A 20,127-nucleotide genomic window follows, 5' to 3' on the forward strand; every position below is an offset into this window, starting at 1 on the left:
CCATGGTGTCCTTCAGTAAGGGAACCATCCTCTGAGTTGAGACATACAGGTAACTCTTGGAGACAATATGTAAAGGCACTTGCGCATGTTGAGACTGAGAGAAAGAATTTGGCCTAATCTTTTGTAGATGAGGGCCCTGAGCAGAAGAGAAGAAAAAACCAACTTACCTCTGGGTTTTCCCAATTCATGAGAAACATGCTGACCACACTTGGACTCCCTAATGGCTAATACCCATAGTCTGAACCACCCCACTTTGTCTAGAGACGGCCTGCCAAATGGGGCATTCACAGTCAAACTGCGCCATCCCATTTCCCCCCTTTCCTCCCAACACTGCTGATGTGCGCCAGAAGCCACTATAGCTTTCTTCTTCTGCCCAACCCTTTCCGACACCCTGCGCACCCACTTACTTGCATAAACAATCACTGCGCAAACAATGCACCATTGTGTCTGGGCACCATATGGCCTGTTCTCAGCAGGCGCTATCAGCCAGAGTCAGCCACGCAGTGGTTTTTCTCCTGCTTCTTTGTCCAGCGCTTCAGGCACCTCGGTAAATGCCCAACTGCTTCTGGGGGCGTGCATCATATGAACACCACACCCCTGAAGTGGCCGGAAGCTGCTCATTCAGCCTATCTGTTTTGGCATCCTACAAAGCATATGCTACACTTTTTTCTTTCATTAGCCTTAAGGTGTCAGATTCCTTTACGCTGATCCCCAGACTACTGGTTATGTCTTTGATTTGGATATGTAGTAGATACTCCTAGGCCTTGAATAAATACTGATACTCCTCTTTCCCCTCTTATTCTTTTTTTACATCTTGACCAACTTGCTCATTTTTCTTCCTTGAACCACTCAAACCTGCATACTTCATATACAAGATGGTAAAGTTTCATCTGGCCTGTCTTATCTAGTAAGCCCAAGATTTTGGAGTACTGACCTGAGACTCCAGATCACTTAAGTCCGCCTACAAAATTGCTCTGACTTGTATCTAATCCTAAACAGTAGAGTTGATAGATATCAAATACTAACTGCTTTGACAGATGGCATAAGGATTCAACCCATGGTGTTGGATTGTTGCTTCAGCCCGCTGAGAATGAAAGTTTCACTTCCTCCTTTAATAGCTTTTTGTCTCCTTCAGGGTAAAGCCACACCATGTCAATATTGGAAGACTTTCCAAAGTGGAGCAGAATGTGCTATGAAAAAACATCATTCTAGAGTTTGGAATGACTGCAACAGACAACCATTAACAAACAGGTAGAATTCCTGAATTTGTGTAGAGGATGGGTCAATTTAGACCATGGTGGGTAAGCGTGCCCTCAGCTCCGCCAGTTCCTTCAGTGTCCCTTTTTCTGGCCCCACAAGGGGAATTTTGGAAATCGGCACCGCCCGGTTCCAGAGGCAGAAAATTACCTCTGACTCAGCTTGTTTCTCAATCTGGGTTTTAGAAAGTAGCCTGGAGAGTTTGGTGACTAATGGGATCTTTTTAGGAAGAGTATAGCATGAGATGACCGTAGGCAAATAAAAACCTTTTAAATAGAAAAGATGTTGATATAACACATGATGGTTTCTGGCTTTTAAAATAATCCTAAATTTGACCTGCTTTTCAGCGTAATGACGATCATCTATTTAGTCAGAGCTCCCTTATAAATTCCCACTTTTTGCTGTCCTTCTCTGATAATCTATTTCCATGCCCCAAGGGGACACTTTTAAGTAAGGATGAGTGAAAAACAATTTTCACATTTAGATTGTAGGTAGAGAGAACGCCTTTATTTTGGCCATGGTGGGCTGAGCAGTGGTGCAGGCCATAGTAACAGTTAAATCCAGATCTTCTTTTTTGCAACATAATCGCTGATGGCATAGTTGTTGGAAGGTCTGAGTGCACAGCAGAATCTGGTGTCAATAGTCTCCTCCCAGCTGGGTGGAATCCTTGCACCTGCCCACAGAATCAATTTTGGTAAAGAGGTGAGAAAATGTTTGTTTAATAGAAAGGACCTACCTGAGGATGAACAGGTGGGAGGGTTCTTCTTTCTAAAAGCTTGAAATATTGGCCTGTTTCATTGGATGTAGCTATTTCATTCAATTAATATTGAAGGGTTATGGAGGTAATCAAGATAATTTTCTAAACTGCCTTAAAACTCTATTAGTATTCCAATACTTTGGAGGGGCATGATAGTAGTAAATGCTTTATCAGTATGCATCCACCTGGAGTGGTAGGGTCTGAGGAAGAATAGGAGTTTGTTACATGTCCTGTTCTGTTCTTCAAACCAGATATCCTTTATCTCTGTCTAAAAGTAGTTACTTCCTGTTGGTGAAGTTTTTCCCTTCTGCCCATGTATTTATTGTCTGATTTTATTGACTGAAATTTGATTTCTCCTGTATCCCGTAATCTGTACATTTTCTTTCTGGATAGAAATACACGAGGAAGTTGGATAACTCCTAAAACCCACATGCATGTTGTTTCAGCCTTAACAAATGTCCCTTTTAAGTTCCTTGAGGAAAAAGGCATTTAAACAAATGTAATTTTTCTTTGCTTAATAGCAGAGGTTCTTGCCGAAGCAACAACAATTCTCTCCATTCTGTGCCGATGTGGTTTTTGCCATCTCACTCGATGCCCAGTCAGTATCAAGGCACTCCTTGAGTCCATCTTTGCTCAGTGTTCACAGGTTGTCGAAGAACTATATTTTGGTTTTGTAAAGCATAATTCCCAGTGTTTCAGGAAGCTTCTTTTTTTTTCTTGTTGAGATGTGCAGGATTACAACATGATTCTAAGTATGAAATAAAACTGGTGAGTAGTAGAGTCTACATTTGTGCATAAATTCTTGTTTTCAAATAATATATAGTCTTAGTCTCTTACAAATTATTTTTATTTGTTTTTTTTTATTAACTGAGACAAAAGGTGATCGGCATAGTTGAGTAGCATACATTTGGCGACTGTCATAGACATCACAGTCTGATTTACGTCGGTTTAGCTTGAGAGTGAGTGCTCTCACCTCCATGCTCGATTAGCTTCATAATGACGAGTGTAACCCTGCAATACTATCGGTGATTGCACAATTGACATGCGTTTCCAAGAGATAATGCAAATACATGTCATCTGGCATAGACAAAGTACTCCTCAATGATGCTTTTGCAGTGCAGACATCATTTTGCCTTATGCTAGAGGAGGATGCGATCGCACACCCTTCAATGGTTGTTGGCCTCAATCCCAGTAGCCCTAGCCAGCACGAAATGTTGGATTGCGTTCAGCAACTCTGAGGGCTGTTGATCCCTTCCGCACTGGAGCATTTCATGGGGAAATAAAATGAATTTAAAGGTTTTAAACACACACACACCACTTCTTGTATGAACATAACTTGGTCCAATATACGTGTTATAGCCTGCACTCTTCTTTTTTTTCAACAACTATTTTTTTTCCTCTTCTCATGACTGGATGGATCTGGGTGCCTTTATTTCTTCTAGTTACTCAATGTCAGATTTCTCTACACGAATCAGTTTGATTTTCCTTCTCCTTCTTTCAGAAGTAATCAAGGTTCATTGGCTATGAAGGCTTCAGTCATGAATACGGAGGGGGCCAGGGGTTATCTCCCTCCTCGGGTATAACCAAAAACCTACAGTGTTTTAGAATCTCTGGACTGGTTTTAAGTGCACTGTAGACTGGGAGGCAAGAAATTTTGGCACTGGTGTTTGATTTTGCACTAGATTGGATTGTTTTGATATGGGATGCATGACTATGTTTCATCTCTCAGAGGCACTTTATGGACTGTGCACAGAGGGAGTAAGGAGTACAAGGCTTGTTCCCAGCTGCACATATCATTGGAAGATGGAAACATTGGTGGACTACTGTCCTCTTACTTTCAATTTTCAAAACTTTGTTTATTTAACACCTTTCATCTAAAAGTGTGGAGTATAATTATCTTTTCAGAGATTCAAAAGAAGAGGAAGTCTGTGGATCCTACACATTTTGAAGCTAGGCAGACCTGTGTAGTGTTCCCAAAAGCCATTTGCTGCGTTACAGGATTTGTACAGTGCCACTGATTGGCACTCTCATGGCCACTCTGACTGAAGCCTCAAAATACGGTTTCCTTCAACCTGGAATGCCTGTTTTCTGAAGGTTGGATTCAGAGCTTTCACAGCTGAACAGTGGTGTGTTCCATTAAAACTGGTGTTAAGTCCCAGACATTATCTTATAGTAGTCCCCCCCTTATTTCTCTCCTAGCTCGCATTGTTTGACTTTCTCTTCTTCGTTAGAGTATCTTTAGATGGTAGTGATCTGCACCAATCGCTTCTGAGTTATGGGTGGTTCTGTGGTACTCTTTTGAGCTGGACTTCCTTTCCCCTTGCTTATGATACCTTCCAATGCTGCTTTGTTCCAAACTGAGACCTGATGTTTTCAGAGATTGTCTCAGACACCCCACTTAGCGCTGTAATATTTAATTCCATTATGCTTTTAATTTAAAAACATCATAGTTAGAAACTATTCTGTCTCTTTTTTGTAATAAACTGTACTTCATCCTGATGTGCTTAAGTGTGCATTTATTTTTTGTTAATGGCTCAAACAACCCTATTTAGGTCCGGGTGCCTACTCTAAAGATCAGCTGCTGTATCTTTGTGCAATTTAATGTTTATAAAACTAGTAAATACTATATTTAAAATGTTTATTACTGCACGAGAATTCAAACAAAGAGAAGAAAGAGATTGTTTCCTGGTTATAATTGTTGATTTTAAATACCTTTAAAAACTAGGAAGAAAAGAGCAGGGGGCAGAAATTACTTGTCCTGGCGTTGAAGGAAACTTGAATGGTATTATTAAAAACAGTTTTGGTTTAAGAATTGGTAAGACACTATGCTTCAGTATCAAAAAATGCATAACTGATCCGTTCCATCAAAACACTTTAAGATTCCTTATACCATGAGAAGTTTCTTAAGTCAGTATGAGGAAGTTTAAAAGTTTATTTGGTACAATCTAGAGAAAATGATGCACACTGCAATTTGTTGAATTTTACATATGGGTATCAGGAGCATAAAATACTTGGCATAAGGCAAATTTACTGTTGTTCTGTCACCTTCAATTGTTTTTTTCCATATATGATCTTCTTGGGGTTTTCTTGATAAAATTTGTTTAGAGGGGGTTTTGCCTTGCCTTCCTCTGAGGCGAGAGGATTTTGCCCAAGGTCCCCAGACGATTTTCCATGGTAAGTGATTTGGATTCAGTCTCCCATGTCCTATCCAACACTCAAGCCGTTTATTTATTGCCTTGGATGACTTTTGATTTTTCCTTCACAAAATTACACCCGCTTAAGCCGGAGTCATCTTGCTTCCTGTTTTGTGCACACAGGCCGAAATCTGAATACGTATTACTTTATCATTACTCACAAGTGGGACAATGATATAGCGGAAAATGAGAAAATATTGTGCCAGTTCAGATCATGATTTGATATCTGGTTGTTTGGAAAACATTCAAGTTTCCCAACCATACTGAAAGCATGGTTCTTTTTCTAGTTTTAGTATTTACATGTTTACTATTTGAAAGCCAGTGTTTGTGTAGAGGTTTGAGTGTTTGGACTCTACCCGGAGGTCAGGGTTAGATTCCCCACTCGGATAAGAAAACACGGGTGACCTTAGCAATCACACTCCTAGCTCAGAGGATGTCCTGGCAAACCCTCTCTGGAAAACTACAGAAAACCCTATGATACATACCGTAGGGTCACATAAGTAAAAATTTACTTGAGGCATCCCACCACACCACAACACAGGGCAAGAGGTATCTCTTATTAAGGGAGAATGGAACCAGGTTCTAAACTCTACATTTGAATTTTAAGTTAACCAATGCCACTAATAATGAGCAACCTTTGCTTCTCTAGCACTCTTTTGTTAGGCAAAATGGGTGAAGGACTACTCTTAAAACAACAGCCTAAAAGAAGGTACAAAAATCCACAGGCCTTAAAGGGTTAAATTGTACCGTGCCTATGCAGATGTTGCTGCGACATGGGGCAAATTGGCTATTTCCCTAGAAATCATGGAACTTGCTCATGTTTTGTGCACTAATAAAAATCTTAATAAAAATATTGCCTTTTTTGTGGATTTTTTCTAATACTGCACAAAATCTTTGACTTCTTTCTTTCCAAAAAATATTCCCTGGCTGTGCTAATTTTCGGTTATTTTTTTTCAAAATAATTATAAAAGCATGAAAGCATTTTGATTTCCATGTAGCAACAAAATATGGTATGTTAAATTCTACTTAAGAATGTATATGTGGCAGCAAGCATGCATTTACGGCGTGTGGTATCATGATTGGCCTTAACTATATGAGGGACAGAATTACAGCATCCCCCCCCCCCCCCCCCCCCCCCCCCCCCCCCCCCCCCCCCCCCCCCCCCCCCCCCCCCCCCCCCCCCCCCCCCCCCCCCCCCCCCCCCCCGGCTCTCTGGGAAGATGAATAGCTTGGGGCATTAAATCAGAACATATTTTAAACTAGATTTGTTAGGATTATTATTTGAGGCAAACAATCTGAAACAATGGAATGATCGACTCAGGCAACTCATCCATATATCAACCCCTGTTTGACAATAAACATGCTACCTCGAGGTGTTGGCATTTCGTTCTGGAGGTTCTAAACAAAGGCCTAGAGGGCCATCTGTCAGGAGTGCTTTATTGTGTGTTTCCGCATGGCGAGAATGGACTAGATAATCCTTTGGCCCTTCCATTCTGTGATCTAGATGCATTGTCAACCGTCTGAGGTTACATAGCTCTCTGCAAAATTACGACAGATGAACTATTGTATGGCCTAGATAATTATGGTGAGCTCTTCGTGAGAATCCTAGGTGAATAAAGCCTCCCAATGCCATTGTCTCAAACCTCAAGTTCACATTTTTTTTTAATTTTGGCTCATTTATAAAGATCAAATAAAGCATGCCCTACATTTTTCCCTAGCTGAGAATTGTTCCATGGGTGAAAATGAAACGTTGTCCCAGAATTCATTTTGGGGCACTACCTTCAAGGCACTGGAAATAAGTTTGTTTGGGCTAGCAAAATATGTATGTTTTCCTCACCAGCACATAAAAACTCTGGGAAAAGTGCAATTGCTACTGTAGCGCACCAACAGGATTCATGCAGTAGGCCATTTTAACTGTTCTGTTGTCTACACACAGTCGCTAATTTCGGGATCTTCTTCCAATAAAACCTGCATGAATAGAATAGCGTTTTGCAGCAAGTCCAGTTGCCTAGGCAAATATATATTTTATTAGCCCCTGCAGAAGGTTTGAGACAGAGAATTTAAGTGGTGGTTTGTGACCAATGTTGGTCCAGGCCATTAGCGTTGCTGGTTACCTGGGAAGTTTGCTCAAGAAAGAATTGTTAGTCAAAGGGCCAAATTGGTACCAATCCTTGCTAGTGGAGAAAAAACCGTCACTAGCCTCAACATCGATAGCTTAGAAGCACTGATCAGCCACCTTTTTCTGAGACTACAAGTGATTCATCTGAAGAGGAAAGCCCAGTTTCCCAAATTTTTTATCTGTAGAGAAAGATAGCCAGAAGACTGCTGTTTAGTAACTCCTCTTTTCTGCCCTGAAGCAGGAAACTTCCTTTAGTTGCATCAAAGTATCTATGGTATCATCATGTGCATGCACAAGCAGGTGAGAGACACGAGATGTGTCGCATAGCAGGAGTGCAAAATTACCTAAAGTGACCACATAGCATGATCACACATGTATAAATTGAATTAGCTCAGCTTTTTACACTGCAGATGTTGCTAAATCTGAACTGTTTATTTGTTTAAAGAATGAGCTGTGGCACATGGAAGATCCACTAGATTCCTACTTATTCTAGTTCCTTCTCTGTCCTTCTTTGAGACAGTTCCTTTATGTACCAACTTCTGTTCCTTGTCTGATGTAGGATCTGTTGATTAAAAACAATGATTTCAAACTTTCAGATGGTAAGCTGACATTGCCTCTTTTTAAGACACGAAGTGTTCTGCATCTGATAAATAGACTTAAGCTACAAAGCTTAACTCCAACACTTTCTAGACTCAAGGAGCTCCAAGATCCCTTTGCTACTGATGCAGCTACATGACATTGTTTTGAATCTACCTCCACTGAATATAGCCATAGCTGCAATACACGATCATATTTCAATTCCCCTCCAATTTCTAAGATCGTACATATGTGCTTCCATCATGCCCTCCAAACCCCTACAAGGTATTTTTGGATAGTGTTACTCAACTAAGATCAGCCAGTGAATTTTTGGCAAAACAATAATTACGTACACACACAGCCCTGCAGAGCATCCTAAATCATGGCAAAAGATTCTGTAGTGAGGAGAGCGCTTCCAAGACTTCCTACAGCCTCCGCAGTCCTTCGGGTGGTCTAGTTAGTGGTCTCATTCCCCCGTTTATAGCTCTAGACCAGTGATTCCCAAACTCTGCTCCTACAAGGTTTTGGACTCAGCTCCCAGAAGCAGCACTCTTGCCAAGGACTGGAATTCTGGAGCGAGTCAAAAAATGCTGGAAGGCAGGTTTGGGAAACACTGCTCTAGACTGCCATAGCTCTGGACTGTGTGGTACAGACTTCCCTGTTGGAGGAAAAGAACCCCGAAAGCAGGTTTCTTTTTGCCCGCAGGGCCGGACGTCGCAAGTGTGCAAGGGCGCACGCGTGACCTCACAGATTTGTGCAGTGCAGACGCTAGCATCCATCACGTCACAGTGGGGTGTCCATATTCGGGCGCGTCCATTGTTATGGCACGCACTTACTAGTTAGGGTCGTCGTGCTGCCATGCCCTTAACCCTGTACGCGCCAACATGGTGCTTTACACGATGTGACCACACCGGTTTGGGAGAATTAGGGACTTGGTTCCTTGCTTCAAGACAATGTTTAAAACCCCAAGAACACCTATGCTTGGTAACACTCCTGCAGAGCTTCACAGGTTAACAAAGATTGAAATGTCTTTTCATGGGTAATTCAATTTAACACTCCGTCTTTGGCTGGATTATATTGCTCTGTATGTATTGGTTTTATTTTCAGCTCATGTATTCTGTGTCCTTTACATACATTTGGTTGCAGACTTCTCCTTTGTTCTGGGTCAGTGGTTTCTCTCCCTTTGTTTCTTACACTTCTTCATCCCCCAAACTGCTGCAAGGTTTCTCGAAGGCTTCTGTGCTCCCTGCCGAGCACGCTGCCAGAATCAAAGTGAAACATTTAGCAGACCCTCTTCCCTTAAGGGAATAATTCAAAGTATTTTCTAAACTAGGAAGGCAGGTGGATATCTCATCCTATATTAGAAGTGTGTTTTAAAACTGTGTACATTTGAGGAAATGCAGCAATATATCCAAACTCATATTTTTTGATTACATGGAAAACACCCTGCTTCCTTAGTGTTCAATCCTATTTTCCTACCTTTGACATCAGGCATGAATAAATCTGCAATCTAGATATTTTTGAACTGCAACTTCCAGCATTCCTCACCAGTAGCTATGTGGGTTTGGCTGAAGGGAGTGCCAGTCAAACACCATTTCAGGGCCATGATCCCAGCCTTGTTTTAAAGACTTATATATGGTTAATCTGTGAATAAAACAACAGTCCTTTGCCTTCATATTCTTTCTCCAGGTTTTTGCTAGCATTTCTTTTTTTGATCATTAATTCAAACTATAGGTTACCTTTGTGTCTGTTCAAAAAGATACGGTCGATTTTTCACTCGATCTTCATCTCGTCTAGTTCTTTTTTTATACTCTTTCATTCTTTTTTGGTCACTCTGCCTGAAAATAGAGTGTTCTTAGTATTAGAAACTGTCTCGATTGTGCATGATTTCACTCAATCCATAATGCACTCTTAATTGCTGTGACTGGGACACTTCAGGAATAGCCATCTGCCCAGAGAAGTTGTTGCCACATGTAGATGTTCTGCTTGCAGAAGTACCGAAGTTGCTGTAGACTTGCAGTTTTTATTTTTTTTAAAACCAACAATAGTGCGTCTACCTATCTGACGAGAGGGGTTGCGTGTCTGGAAGGATCTGCGCCTTCTCCCAGCAACCATTGTTGGCTGTTGGGTCTGTTGTCAATGGGACAGAGCATCCACTCTGGGCTTTAGTCTAAACTGGAAGGAATGTTTCGTTTGTTACCACTTCAATGGCATTGGAGCCAGCAGAGTTTATGGTACCAGTAGATGATCAGCATGGCTGTTTCAAGGCTTTTCTCTAACAGATCTGATTTTATTTTTACATGGTTGTGGCCAAATTTCAGCAATTTAGTTTTAGTTGTGTTGTCATAACCTATATGGACAATTGTAAACGTAAGAATGTCTTAATGTTTTGGCTCTACTCAGAGGCTATGAGTGCCAAACCTTGCTACATGCCACTGTATTCCATTATCCTTCTCTAATCCTTTTAAAGTTATTGTTTTCCATTGTACTATGCAATAACCCTTTACTAATACAGCTTTGTTCCAATAATGTGTTACCCAAATCCAATCAGAATACTGACCAATTCTGTTCAGGCTTTTCTTTGTGCAATTCCTCAAGTTTTATGGGGATCCATGGCTTTTGCTCGGGAATTCACAGACTTACGCCAACTTGACATTTTTCTTTTTGCAGCTCAGCCCAGCGAAAACCCTTCATTCTCCTTGTATTTTTTATCCTCTTGGGAAGTCTATTAAGGATGTGGAGACAAAACACATTTAACCAAAATGAAATCACCCCCAAACTAGAAATCAATGAAGGTCAGACCGGTTTTCTAGATGAAACAAAGTTACTGAATAATGCGAAGATGTATTAGTCTTCAGTAAGGAAAGAGGTTTGGCTGATGGCACCTCAAGTCAAATTTGAGATCTCAAACTTTATAGAATCATAGAGTTAGAGACCCAAGGGCGATCCAGTCCACCCCCTTGCCATGTACCTAAAAATAGTTAAGCCTTTTTATATGGTGACCTGGAACTGAAAGGTGAAGCCAATCCCAAACTGACCAGAACCTTTCATCCTGGTCAGCTTTCACATTAACTTCCCCACTTTACTTTGTCCAGGTCAACTCGAATCTGATTTAGAGTTGTTACCTAGAAGAATTTATGCCATTTCTATAAGAAATAAGTCTAAATTAACGAGCTTATTTCTTACGAAATTGCATCAAAATCTTGAGCATATTACCTAGATTGTTCATGGAATAATCATGAATATTATACTCACCTAATAGCAGATTCCCTCTTTCTCACTGCATCTGTTATATAACTGAAGTGTATTGGTGGGAGGGATGAAAGACAGATCAAAGACCGGCTTCTTTTACTGGTGCCTTGAAAGGTTGCTTCACTTCCTGAAAGCAATGCTGATTTTTAAAACACTTTTTACACTTGTTTACTTGTATAGTCACTCTCACTCTCATATTTGTGTGTGTGTGTTTGCAATCCCATGCACTGGCTCCAGATTTAGGCATTTATATTGGGGTAGTAAAGGTCTTTCCTGCCTCTTTTTCCCTCCAAATCCCCCCAAAAGTTAGCCCCGACGGTTGGAGAACATGCGAACTGGATAAATTGTGTTATGGAGAGATGGATCCTTGAAAAATTCAGATGGGCACCTTCTGTGAGCAGAGATCTGCATACAGAAGGTGTTTCACCAAATCTGGGGGGAATAATAATCTGTTTGTAGCATTTTCAAGAGGTGTCAAGGGAAGGAGGGTAGGGAACTTTGCTTTTGTCAGTACTATGCTTCTACTGAGTAGTCTAGAACTGCATTTGGGTTTTTGGCTGCCATATCACACTCAGGATTCATGTTTAGCTAGTGGCCCACTACGACCCCTAGATCGTTTCACATGTACACTTTCAAACCAAGTGTCACCTGAAATTTGTTTATTTCAGTTTTCTTGTCCCAGAAGTACCCTTACATTTATTCCTGCTGGAATTTCATTTTGTTAGTTTTGGCTCAGCAATCCCAATAGTTAGATCATTCTGAATTCTGCTCTTGCTCTGGGGTATTAACTACCCCTTCTCAATTTGATGTCTTCTGCAAAATGGTAAGAATGCCCTCTATTCCATCATCTAAGTCACTTATGCAAATGTTGCCAATGGACCCAGGACAGAACCCTTGTGAATCCCTAGTAGTCACCTCTATGCAGGATGAAGCCTTCTAGAGCTATTTTAGCTAAGGAATTTGGGGAGCTGTTAAAAGGTAATTTACCCAAGTTTTGAAACATTTTTCCACTGGAGGCAGTGGAAGGGGGGAAACATTGGAAAATGGCCATTCTTCTCACCTCTGTTCTGGCCAATGTGATTGCAAAGCTTAGAAGTGGCATCTTCTTCTATCTTGACCTCCCATCCCCCATTTTGGATTTTACTCCAATTTTTAGCAATCTGTCCCTGCTTCCTTCATATTATGGTACTTCTTCCAAAAGACAGCAATAGCAAGACATTTCTATACGCTTATCAGTACACTTAGCACTCCCTAAGCAGATTACAATGGTGAAAACTAATTGTCCTCTAACAAGCTGGGTACTCATTTAGTGACCACGAAAGGATGCCAGACTGAGTGAACCTGAGCCCCTGGCTTATGGCACTTGTGGCTGAGTGGCTGCAGAAGTAACGGCCAATTTAACCACTGTGCCACCAAAGAAAGCAATTATATTTTAACAGAAGTGTCACTAGTGTCTATGGTTCCTCTTATTCCACAACACTTTTTGCCCCCATGTAAGGACTCACTCCTGTCCAAATTATTGCACTGTAAACATGAAGTAGGGTAAATAAGGAGGTTCAAATATTCCTTTTCACCATCATCTCCTGATGTTTGCAGTTGGATTAGTGTTCTCAGTTGGAATGGTTTATTATGGGTTGCTTCTTTGATTTCTCGTTTGCTTAGTGCATCTCTTTGGAAAGCCCGTAAAGTCCTTTAAAGTCAGGCACTGATGTGTTAATTCTTGGTTTAAAACTGAAATTCTCCTGTAGAAAGCTCAGTTTTTGTTCCCTGTTTTTGGTGGCAATTTGTATTGTTTCTGTCTTGTCTATGCCAAGCTCTATAGGTGCCAGGAGCTTTCCAGTAAATCCTTGGCTCTCTTTGGATACGGATTTTTCTTAGAAGTTCCGCTTCTGGGATTAAGCAAAAGCACATAAAACACTCGGCTGGGAAAGAAGTATGTAAATTAAGCTGATGTCACAGTAAAAAACCTGGAAACCACTAGGGTTTTTAAATATAATGTAAATAGTACTAATGAAACATTTACTTCCTAAATGAAATAATAATAATAATTAAGGCACGTTTATGGCTGTCTGAGAAGCAAGAAAAAACCTCAAAATCTAAAATGCATCATGATCAATCACATCCCCTCAACTTGGCCAAGTTTGTGTTTATGTCCTTTTTTGCAACTGTTACCTTGACTTGGTTTTGTTATCACCTATGCTGCATAAAGACACTTCCAACAGACAGGAAAGTGAAGAATCCCTGGATGACAGTTAAAACGCTACAAGGAATAAAGGAAAGAAGAGAACAAAACAAAAAAAGGAGATAGGAATAAAATAAGACCGGAATAACTAAGAACCATGAATGCAACAGTACAATGGCTAGTGTGCAAAGATAAGGAAAACTACTACAACGACCAAATGTAAAGAAACAGATGACAACGACAGAAAGAGAAGAACAAGAGACCTATTCCACAAGATTCAAGAAATCAAAGGAAAAGTTCAAACCAAGGACCGGGATGCTCTAACAACAATAAAATAAACATAATCAAGACCAGGAAGGAATAAAAGATGATGGCTGCAATACACAGAAGAGTTATATAAAAGAGATGACAACATGAAGGACACATGGACAAGAGAGAGCCATATGAAAATGAACCCAAATTCTAAAAACTGAGGTGGAAGCTGCAATAAAGGAAATGACAAAAACAAGACTCCAGGAACAGATGAAATTCCAATAGAACTGTTGCATCCACATTGACAGAGCCAACTCTAGTGATAACCAGCATATGTCAACAATATGGAAAACAAAAACGATGGCCAGCAAATTGGAAAGCGTTCATAATACATCCTCATCCACAAAAAAGGAGACACAAGAGAATACAGGAAACTATAGAACCTAGCACTAATCTCCCATGCAAGCAAAATCATGATCAAAATTCTGCAACATAAGGTCCAACCATACATGGAGAGAGAAATCCCAGGGTTCAAACAGGGTTCAGGAGGAAGAGGCACCAGAGATCACATTGCAAATATACAATGGCTAATGGAGGAATTCCAAAAGAAATCAGCACTTGCTTTATAGAGTATACAAAGCCTTTGACTGCATAGATGATGAAAGACAAAAGATCACAAAAACTACAATAGAAACAAGAGACACTTCTAGTCCCACAATCAAGCTTCTGCTAGGCTCCTAACAAACCAGCTAACCTCCCCACAACTGACCCTCACCTTGACCCAACAAATTCTCCCAAAAGACCCTATCCAAAACTCTTTTCATCCTTTATTTGTTAATGGGGGTAAATATACTAAAATACTCTGATTACCTAGCAAACAAAGCCATAGCAATAGAAAGTTCCTTTTCATCTGTGTTGTGTGCCTTCAAGTCGTTCCGATTTATGGCAACCTAAGGTGAACCTATCAGGGTTTTCTAGGCAGATTTGTTCAGAGGCGGTTTGTATTACCTTCACCTGGAGGCTGAGATCAAATGCAATGGTATCACTTTGCTTGTTGGTCAATCAAGAATCTGGCTATTGCTCATTCCTCTGCTCATCATACTTACTCTTACATAGGAAATTATTTTGAGTGGGGCTAGGGAACCATCTAATTAAAAAAAATAATATGTAAGCCTCTCTGATAGCTATAGGGCTGAAGGGCAGGGTATACCATAAAATAATAAACGTTCTTTCTCTTCCTTTGCACTGTTCTGATCAATACTGAGTAAGTGTAGCAGTTAGCTTCTCCCACAGAGGAAGAATACAATATTAACACCTGCCACTAATGTGGTTACAAAGTCAGACATGAATCTTTCTCTAGAATATACATTAAATCTTTACCTTTAAGTTTATCCCCAAAAATTGGTTCAAAAGTGGACCTGGGGATCTTCTTCCTGACTTTTGGTGCTGTTTTGTTAGCAGAACCCATTATGTCCAGAGCTTTTGGCGGATGGCCACCTTTCTCTTTTCTTCTTTTTCCTGAAAGGCTGAATTTTTTGCATTGAAAGGAGCAGCTCCCTTCTCTTCTGTGTTCCACTTGTCTACGCATTTCATTCTTTTCCATGATTTCCTGGTAGAGAGGCAAAAATTGAGTGTGCAGGCACAGGTTGGGCCCTTAACTGTTTCTGGCTTCGGCTTCTTCTGCTCTGTTTTTATATGTGGTTGTCTCAAGTTCAAGCCGTGTGTGTGATTTTAACAACTGAGACTTTTTGCGAGCTTCTCGCAATGTCATTTTGAAGGGCTGAGGATTGTGATAGAGGAGTCCAAGTAGCTGAGGTACTCAATGGTTTTGAAAAAGGCTTGGAGGTAAATAATGATTATGCTCGCTCTGAGCTATCTAAAGTGAGGTCAGTCAAGAGTTGAACCTTCTTATGTTCCCAGACCTGAGTATAAGGTACAAAGGGCACAAGAGGAAAGTGAAAGATCATATCTGAGAATGTTTAACTCTGAATAAATTAAATAATTTGTATATCTTTCGGACACTTGCATACTAAGGAGATTTTTAAGCATACTGATTATTTTAAGCCTGTAATGTTAGGGGAACATTGTTATAGATTTTACATTATATCCCCAATACAATCTCCTGCTATTGCTATGGGGAAAAAAACAACAAGAAGTCACTGTGTACATCTTACCCTAGCTTCATGGTACTTTGTTGACAACACCAGTCTTCCATTGTCCTGGAAAAGTCTTCCAGTTCCTTCTCTTCCTTGGATAGTTTGTGGATGTTCTTCCAGTTTTGTCTGGTACATAAGACCTAGTTCTAGCAAATACTGTCTATTTTTGCTTTTTTCTGGTCTGAAGTGTGTCATAAAAACCCTTATCAGAACTCGAAGAGCTAATGTGGTCCTCATCCGACTGAGGAAATCCATCAGTTTACTTCTGACCTCTTCTACATCCGATTTGGAATTTGACTGTCCTTTAACTGAAAAAACCTGCACCAATCAGAATAAAAAGACAAAGACATCAAACACAGAAGGTTTTTTAAAAATAATGTTTGTTACAAATATAACACCCTCTCACCAAATGTTTCAATTTTGATCATGGTTATTATTTTCAACAAGTGATTGACTATAGATATGCTACACCCTTGATTCTATTATGCACAGCCACTTGCAAGTGAACCCTGAACTCCATAAGATTAATTACCAAATGATGTAAGCACTGGGCTGCATACAGTGAATGTTTTTGGGATGAAGAGTAGTTTTGATTATGGCTATCCTGTTTCTATTGTTTTGGCTGTAATGTGTGGTTTTTGTTGTTATGTTGTGCTTCAGGCATTTTTTTATTTTAGAAAATGTGTTTTAAAATATTTAAAATAAACCATGAGTCTACCAATATATTATTAAAAACATCTTAGCTTGCATCCACACTGCAGAAATAATCCAATCTGACACCACTGTGACTGGTGGTGCACAATTACTATGGAATCCTGGGAATTTAATTTGGGGAGACATATCTTTTCTGTCAGAGAATTCTGGTGCCCACAACAAACCATAGTTCCCAGGATTCCACACCACTGAGCAATGGCATTAAAGTGGTGTCAAACTGGATTATTTCTGCAGTGTGAGTAAAGAGAACCAGAGTTGGAGAGACCACAATGGCCATCCAGTCCAACCCTATTCTGCCATGCAGGAACTCGCAGTCAAAGCATATGCGGCAGACGGCCCTCCAGTCTCTGTTTAAGTCTTCTTAGGAGGAGACTCCACTACACTCCGAGGAAGGAGTGTGTTCCACCGTCAACACGACCTTACTCTCAGGAGTTCCTCCTAATGTTGAGGTGGATCTCTTTTCCTGAGGCTTGCATCATTTCCACTGGATCCTATTCTTTGAAGCGCAAAAAACAATCTTGCTCCATCCTCAAATATTTACATAGTGCTATATCACTCTAACCTTTTTTCTCCAGGCTAAACATACCTAGCTTCCTCAGTCTCTCCTCATAAGGCATGGTTTCCAGACCTTTCACCATTTTTGTCGCCCTCCTTTGGACACGCTCCAGTTTCTCAATGTCCTTTCTGAATTGTGGCGCCCAGAACTGGACACAATATTCTAGGTGGGGCCTGACCAGAGCAGAATACAGTGGCACTATTACTTCTCTTGATCTAGACACTATACTTCTATTGATGCAGCCTAAAATAGCATTGGCCTTTTTAGCTGCCGCATCACACTGTTCACTCATGTTCAACTTGTAGTCTACTTGGACTCCTAGATCCCTTTCACACGTAGTTTCATTCAGCCAGGTGTCGCCCATCCTATATCTGTGCATTTTATTTTTCCGCCCTAAGTGCAATACCTTACATTTCTCCATGTTGAATTTCATTTTGTTAGCTTTGGCCCAGCTTTCTAGTCTATTCAGGTCATTTTGAATCTTGATCCTGTCCTCTGGGGTATTAGCTATTCCCCCTAATTTGGTGTCATCTGCAAATTTGATAAGTATGCTCCCAATTCTGTCATCCAGGTCATTGATAAAGATGTTGAAAAGCACTGGGCCCAGGACAGAGCCCTGTGGGACCCCACTGGTCACTTCTCTCCAGGATGAAAAAGAGCCATTGTTGAGCACCTTTTGGGTTCAGCCGGTCAACCAATTACAGATCCATGTAACAGTTGCCTTGCCTAGGCCACGTTTTCCTGGCCTGTTTGCAAGATTTCCATGGGAGGGCCTTGCCAAAGGCTTCACTGGAAACGAGGAACACTACTTGCGCAGCATTGCCTTCATCTACCAAGATGGTAACTGTATCAGAAAAAGAAAGATCCTGATCTGAGGCCAGACTAAAACAAAGGGCAGCCCTTGTCCACAGAGAAATCACACTCGCCCACAGGGAACCATTGGCGAATACTCGCCCAAAGGGAGACACTGAACACTGGCCAGTTATTCCCTATGGGCGAGTACCCTCCAACGCCTCCTTATGGGAAGGGGCTGTCCTCTTAATCTGGAGCCATCTGCAAACTCCTCATGGAAAACCAAGCGGCCTTAATAAAACCCAGCGGAACCAGCCCTCGGCGCCTCCCGGGCCAAGCTCCGCACCCGTGCCATCGCCGCCGCCGCCGCCGCCGCCTCCTCCGAGAGCCCCGCTCCGGCTTCATCCCCGCCCGCTGCACCCTGAAGCTCCGCCTCCGTCATCCTCGTTCCTTCCTCGAGTACCGCTCTCCTCCTCATAGCCCTCGGCCACCGCAACCTTACAAGCCCCTCAGAACGCCGACCAATAGCCGCGCGCTCCCTTTTTGATAGTCTCCCATGGCGACCAATGAGCACACTGTTCCGCCTTCCCTGTCCGAACGCCTGACTCTCATTGGTCGGGATCTGTTGTCCGCTCTTCGTTGCCAAGGTGTTGGTGATGTCATTTCCTGTTTTCGGCGGGTCTCCCAAACTGTGCCCTTTAACAGATTTTGGACTTCATCTCCCAGAAGCCTCAGCCACGTTGGCCAATAGGATGGGATTCTGGGAGCTGAAGTCCAAAGTCTCTTAAGGGCACAGCTTAGGGGACAATCGTGACGGTGGTCTATGAAGCGTTGGTGGGGACGTCACTTCCGGTTCTTACCGTGTGTGACATCCGCAAACATGGCGGCGTTGTTGTCGCCCAGCCGCGGCTGTCGGAAGAGGCTGCGTCTCCCTGGCGGCTCCCTCGGAGCTCCGTCCTGGAGGGGCTCAGCGAGGCTCAGCGGCTCGACGGCGGTGTACGACGTGGTGGTGGCCGGGGGCGGCCTGGTCGGGACCGCCATGGCGGCGGCGCTGGGTAGGCGGCGGGTGGGTCGGAGCCCTCGTTTGAAACCTTGCGCCTTTCCCTCGTTCTGGCAGCAAGGCCCTTGTGGTTGTTGCTGTTGTTGTTGTTGTTGTTGTTGTTGTTGTGTGCCTTCAAGTCCTTTCTGACTGATGGCGACCCTGTCATGGGATCTTCTGGGGCTGAGAGAGTGTGACTGCCCAAGGGCACCCAGCCCGTTTACTTGGCCAACCATGACATCGCTCTAACCACTAAACTGCACTGCTCTCTGCTAAGTCCTCATAACTGGCAGTAAAACCTTTGAACAGCAAAGGATTGCTGCTGGTTGTTGAACCATCGGATGCTGGCCCCTGGTGAGTTCTGAGCAAAGGAGGAGGAGTTGTAACCAACGGGTATAACCTTGGAATTGGCCTCTGACTCATCAGTGAAAGGAATGATGGTCCCTATTTTGTCATACCTGTTTTAAGCTAAAACGTGTTGGAGTTGATGACTGCAGTGAGAATGCAACTTCCGAGAACTACTCTGAAACCGAATCTGGTCCTTGAGCTGAAAGTGCCTCTGCCTTCTTGGGAAGAGTTACAAGCAATTCAACACACTTAAAGGAAAACACCAAAACGGGGCTGTTTACGTCTGAATTCTTTTTGCCAGAGGTTAAGAAATTCTTAATTATTCTTTTTCCAAGGGCACGACGTTCATCTTCGCGATAAGAAAATTCTGCTCCTTGAAGCTCGTCCAAGGAAAATGTCTGAGCGGTTGCCAGAGAGTTACAGCAATAGAGTTAGTGCCATCACACCTGGCTCCACCACATTTCTCAGTAGTAAGTACAGTATCCACCAGTTCCCTGGAGACATGCTATGAATGCTATGAATGCACAGAGTGTGTGTGATGTTTATGTACAAAATATGATCACACATAGCACATTGTATAGCAGAGATGGGGATCGTTTGGCGCTCCAGATATTGGTGAATGATCTTTGGACACTGTCCCAAGCCCCCTACAAAAACAGAGTGCAACTGTGCCTGTCACTGGGGGAAGTTAATTTACTGATTTGAAGGCTTATTGGTACAGATACAGTGTTGTACAGGTAAACCTTTTGTGTAGATACTTCAGAGTCATGATCATCCTGTGTGTGTTCCCAGCAAACATCTAAAGTTTGTGAAGGCATTCTAATACATGTACTGCTGATTCCCTAGTCTTTCCAGATTGTGTCTTTGTGCCTGTTCATGATTGCTTGGTGGTCTGTGTGTATTGTGAGACAAGGGTGATTATCCAAGGAGTGC

General features: G+C 42.0%; 1 protein-coding gene and 1 pseudogene across 1 annotated transcript; one reads left to right on the plus strand and one right to left on the minus strand.

Moving 5' to 3' along the window:
- Window positions 1-9,638: 9,638 nt before the first annotated feature.
- LOC121926945 lies at window positions 9,639-18,249 on the minus strand (annotated as a pseudogene).
- Window positions 18,250-18,503: 254 nt separating this feature from the next.
- On the plus strand, window positions 18,504-19,705 carry COQ6 (coenzyme Q6, monooxygenase). Its single transcript, XM_042460365.1, has 2 exons — window positions 18,504-18,862; window positions 19,530-19,705. Exons 1-2 carry the CDS (start codon window positions 18,631-18,633, stop codon window positions 19,703-19,705), a joined length of 408 nt encoding a protein of 135 aa, XP_042316299.1. The 5' UTR covers window positions 18,504-18,630.
- Window positions 19,706-20,127: the final 422 nt, after the last annotated feature.

Source organism: Sceloporus undulatus, chromosome 1 (assembly GCF_019175285.1).
Source record: "Sceloporus undulatus isolate JIND9_A2432 ecotype Alabama chromosome 1, SceUnd_v1.1, whole genome shotgun sequence".
Taxonomy (NCBI): Eukaryota; Metazoa; Chordata; class Lepidosauria; order Squamata; family Phrynosomatidae; genus Sceloporus; species Sceloporus undulatus.

Coding starts and splice junctions, on each gene's coding strand:
- COQ6 (XM_042460365.1), top strand. CDS start 18,631: ATGAAGCGTTGGTGGGGACGTCACTTCCGGTTCTTACCGTGTGTGACA. Junction 18,863..19,529: donor CGCCATGGCGGCGGCGCTGG/GTAGGCGGCGGG, acceptor TCTTTTTCCAAG/GGCACGACGTTCATCTTCGC.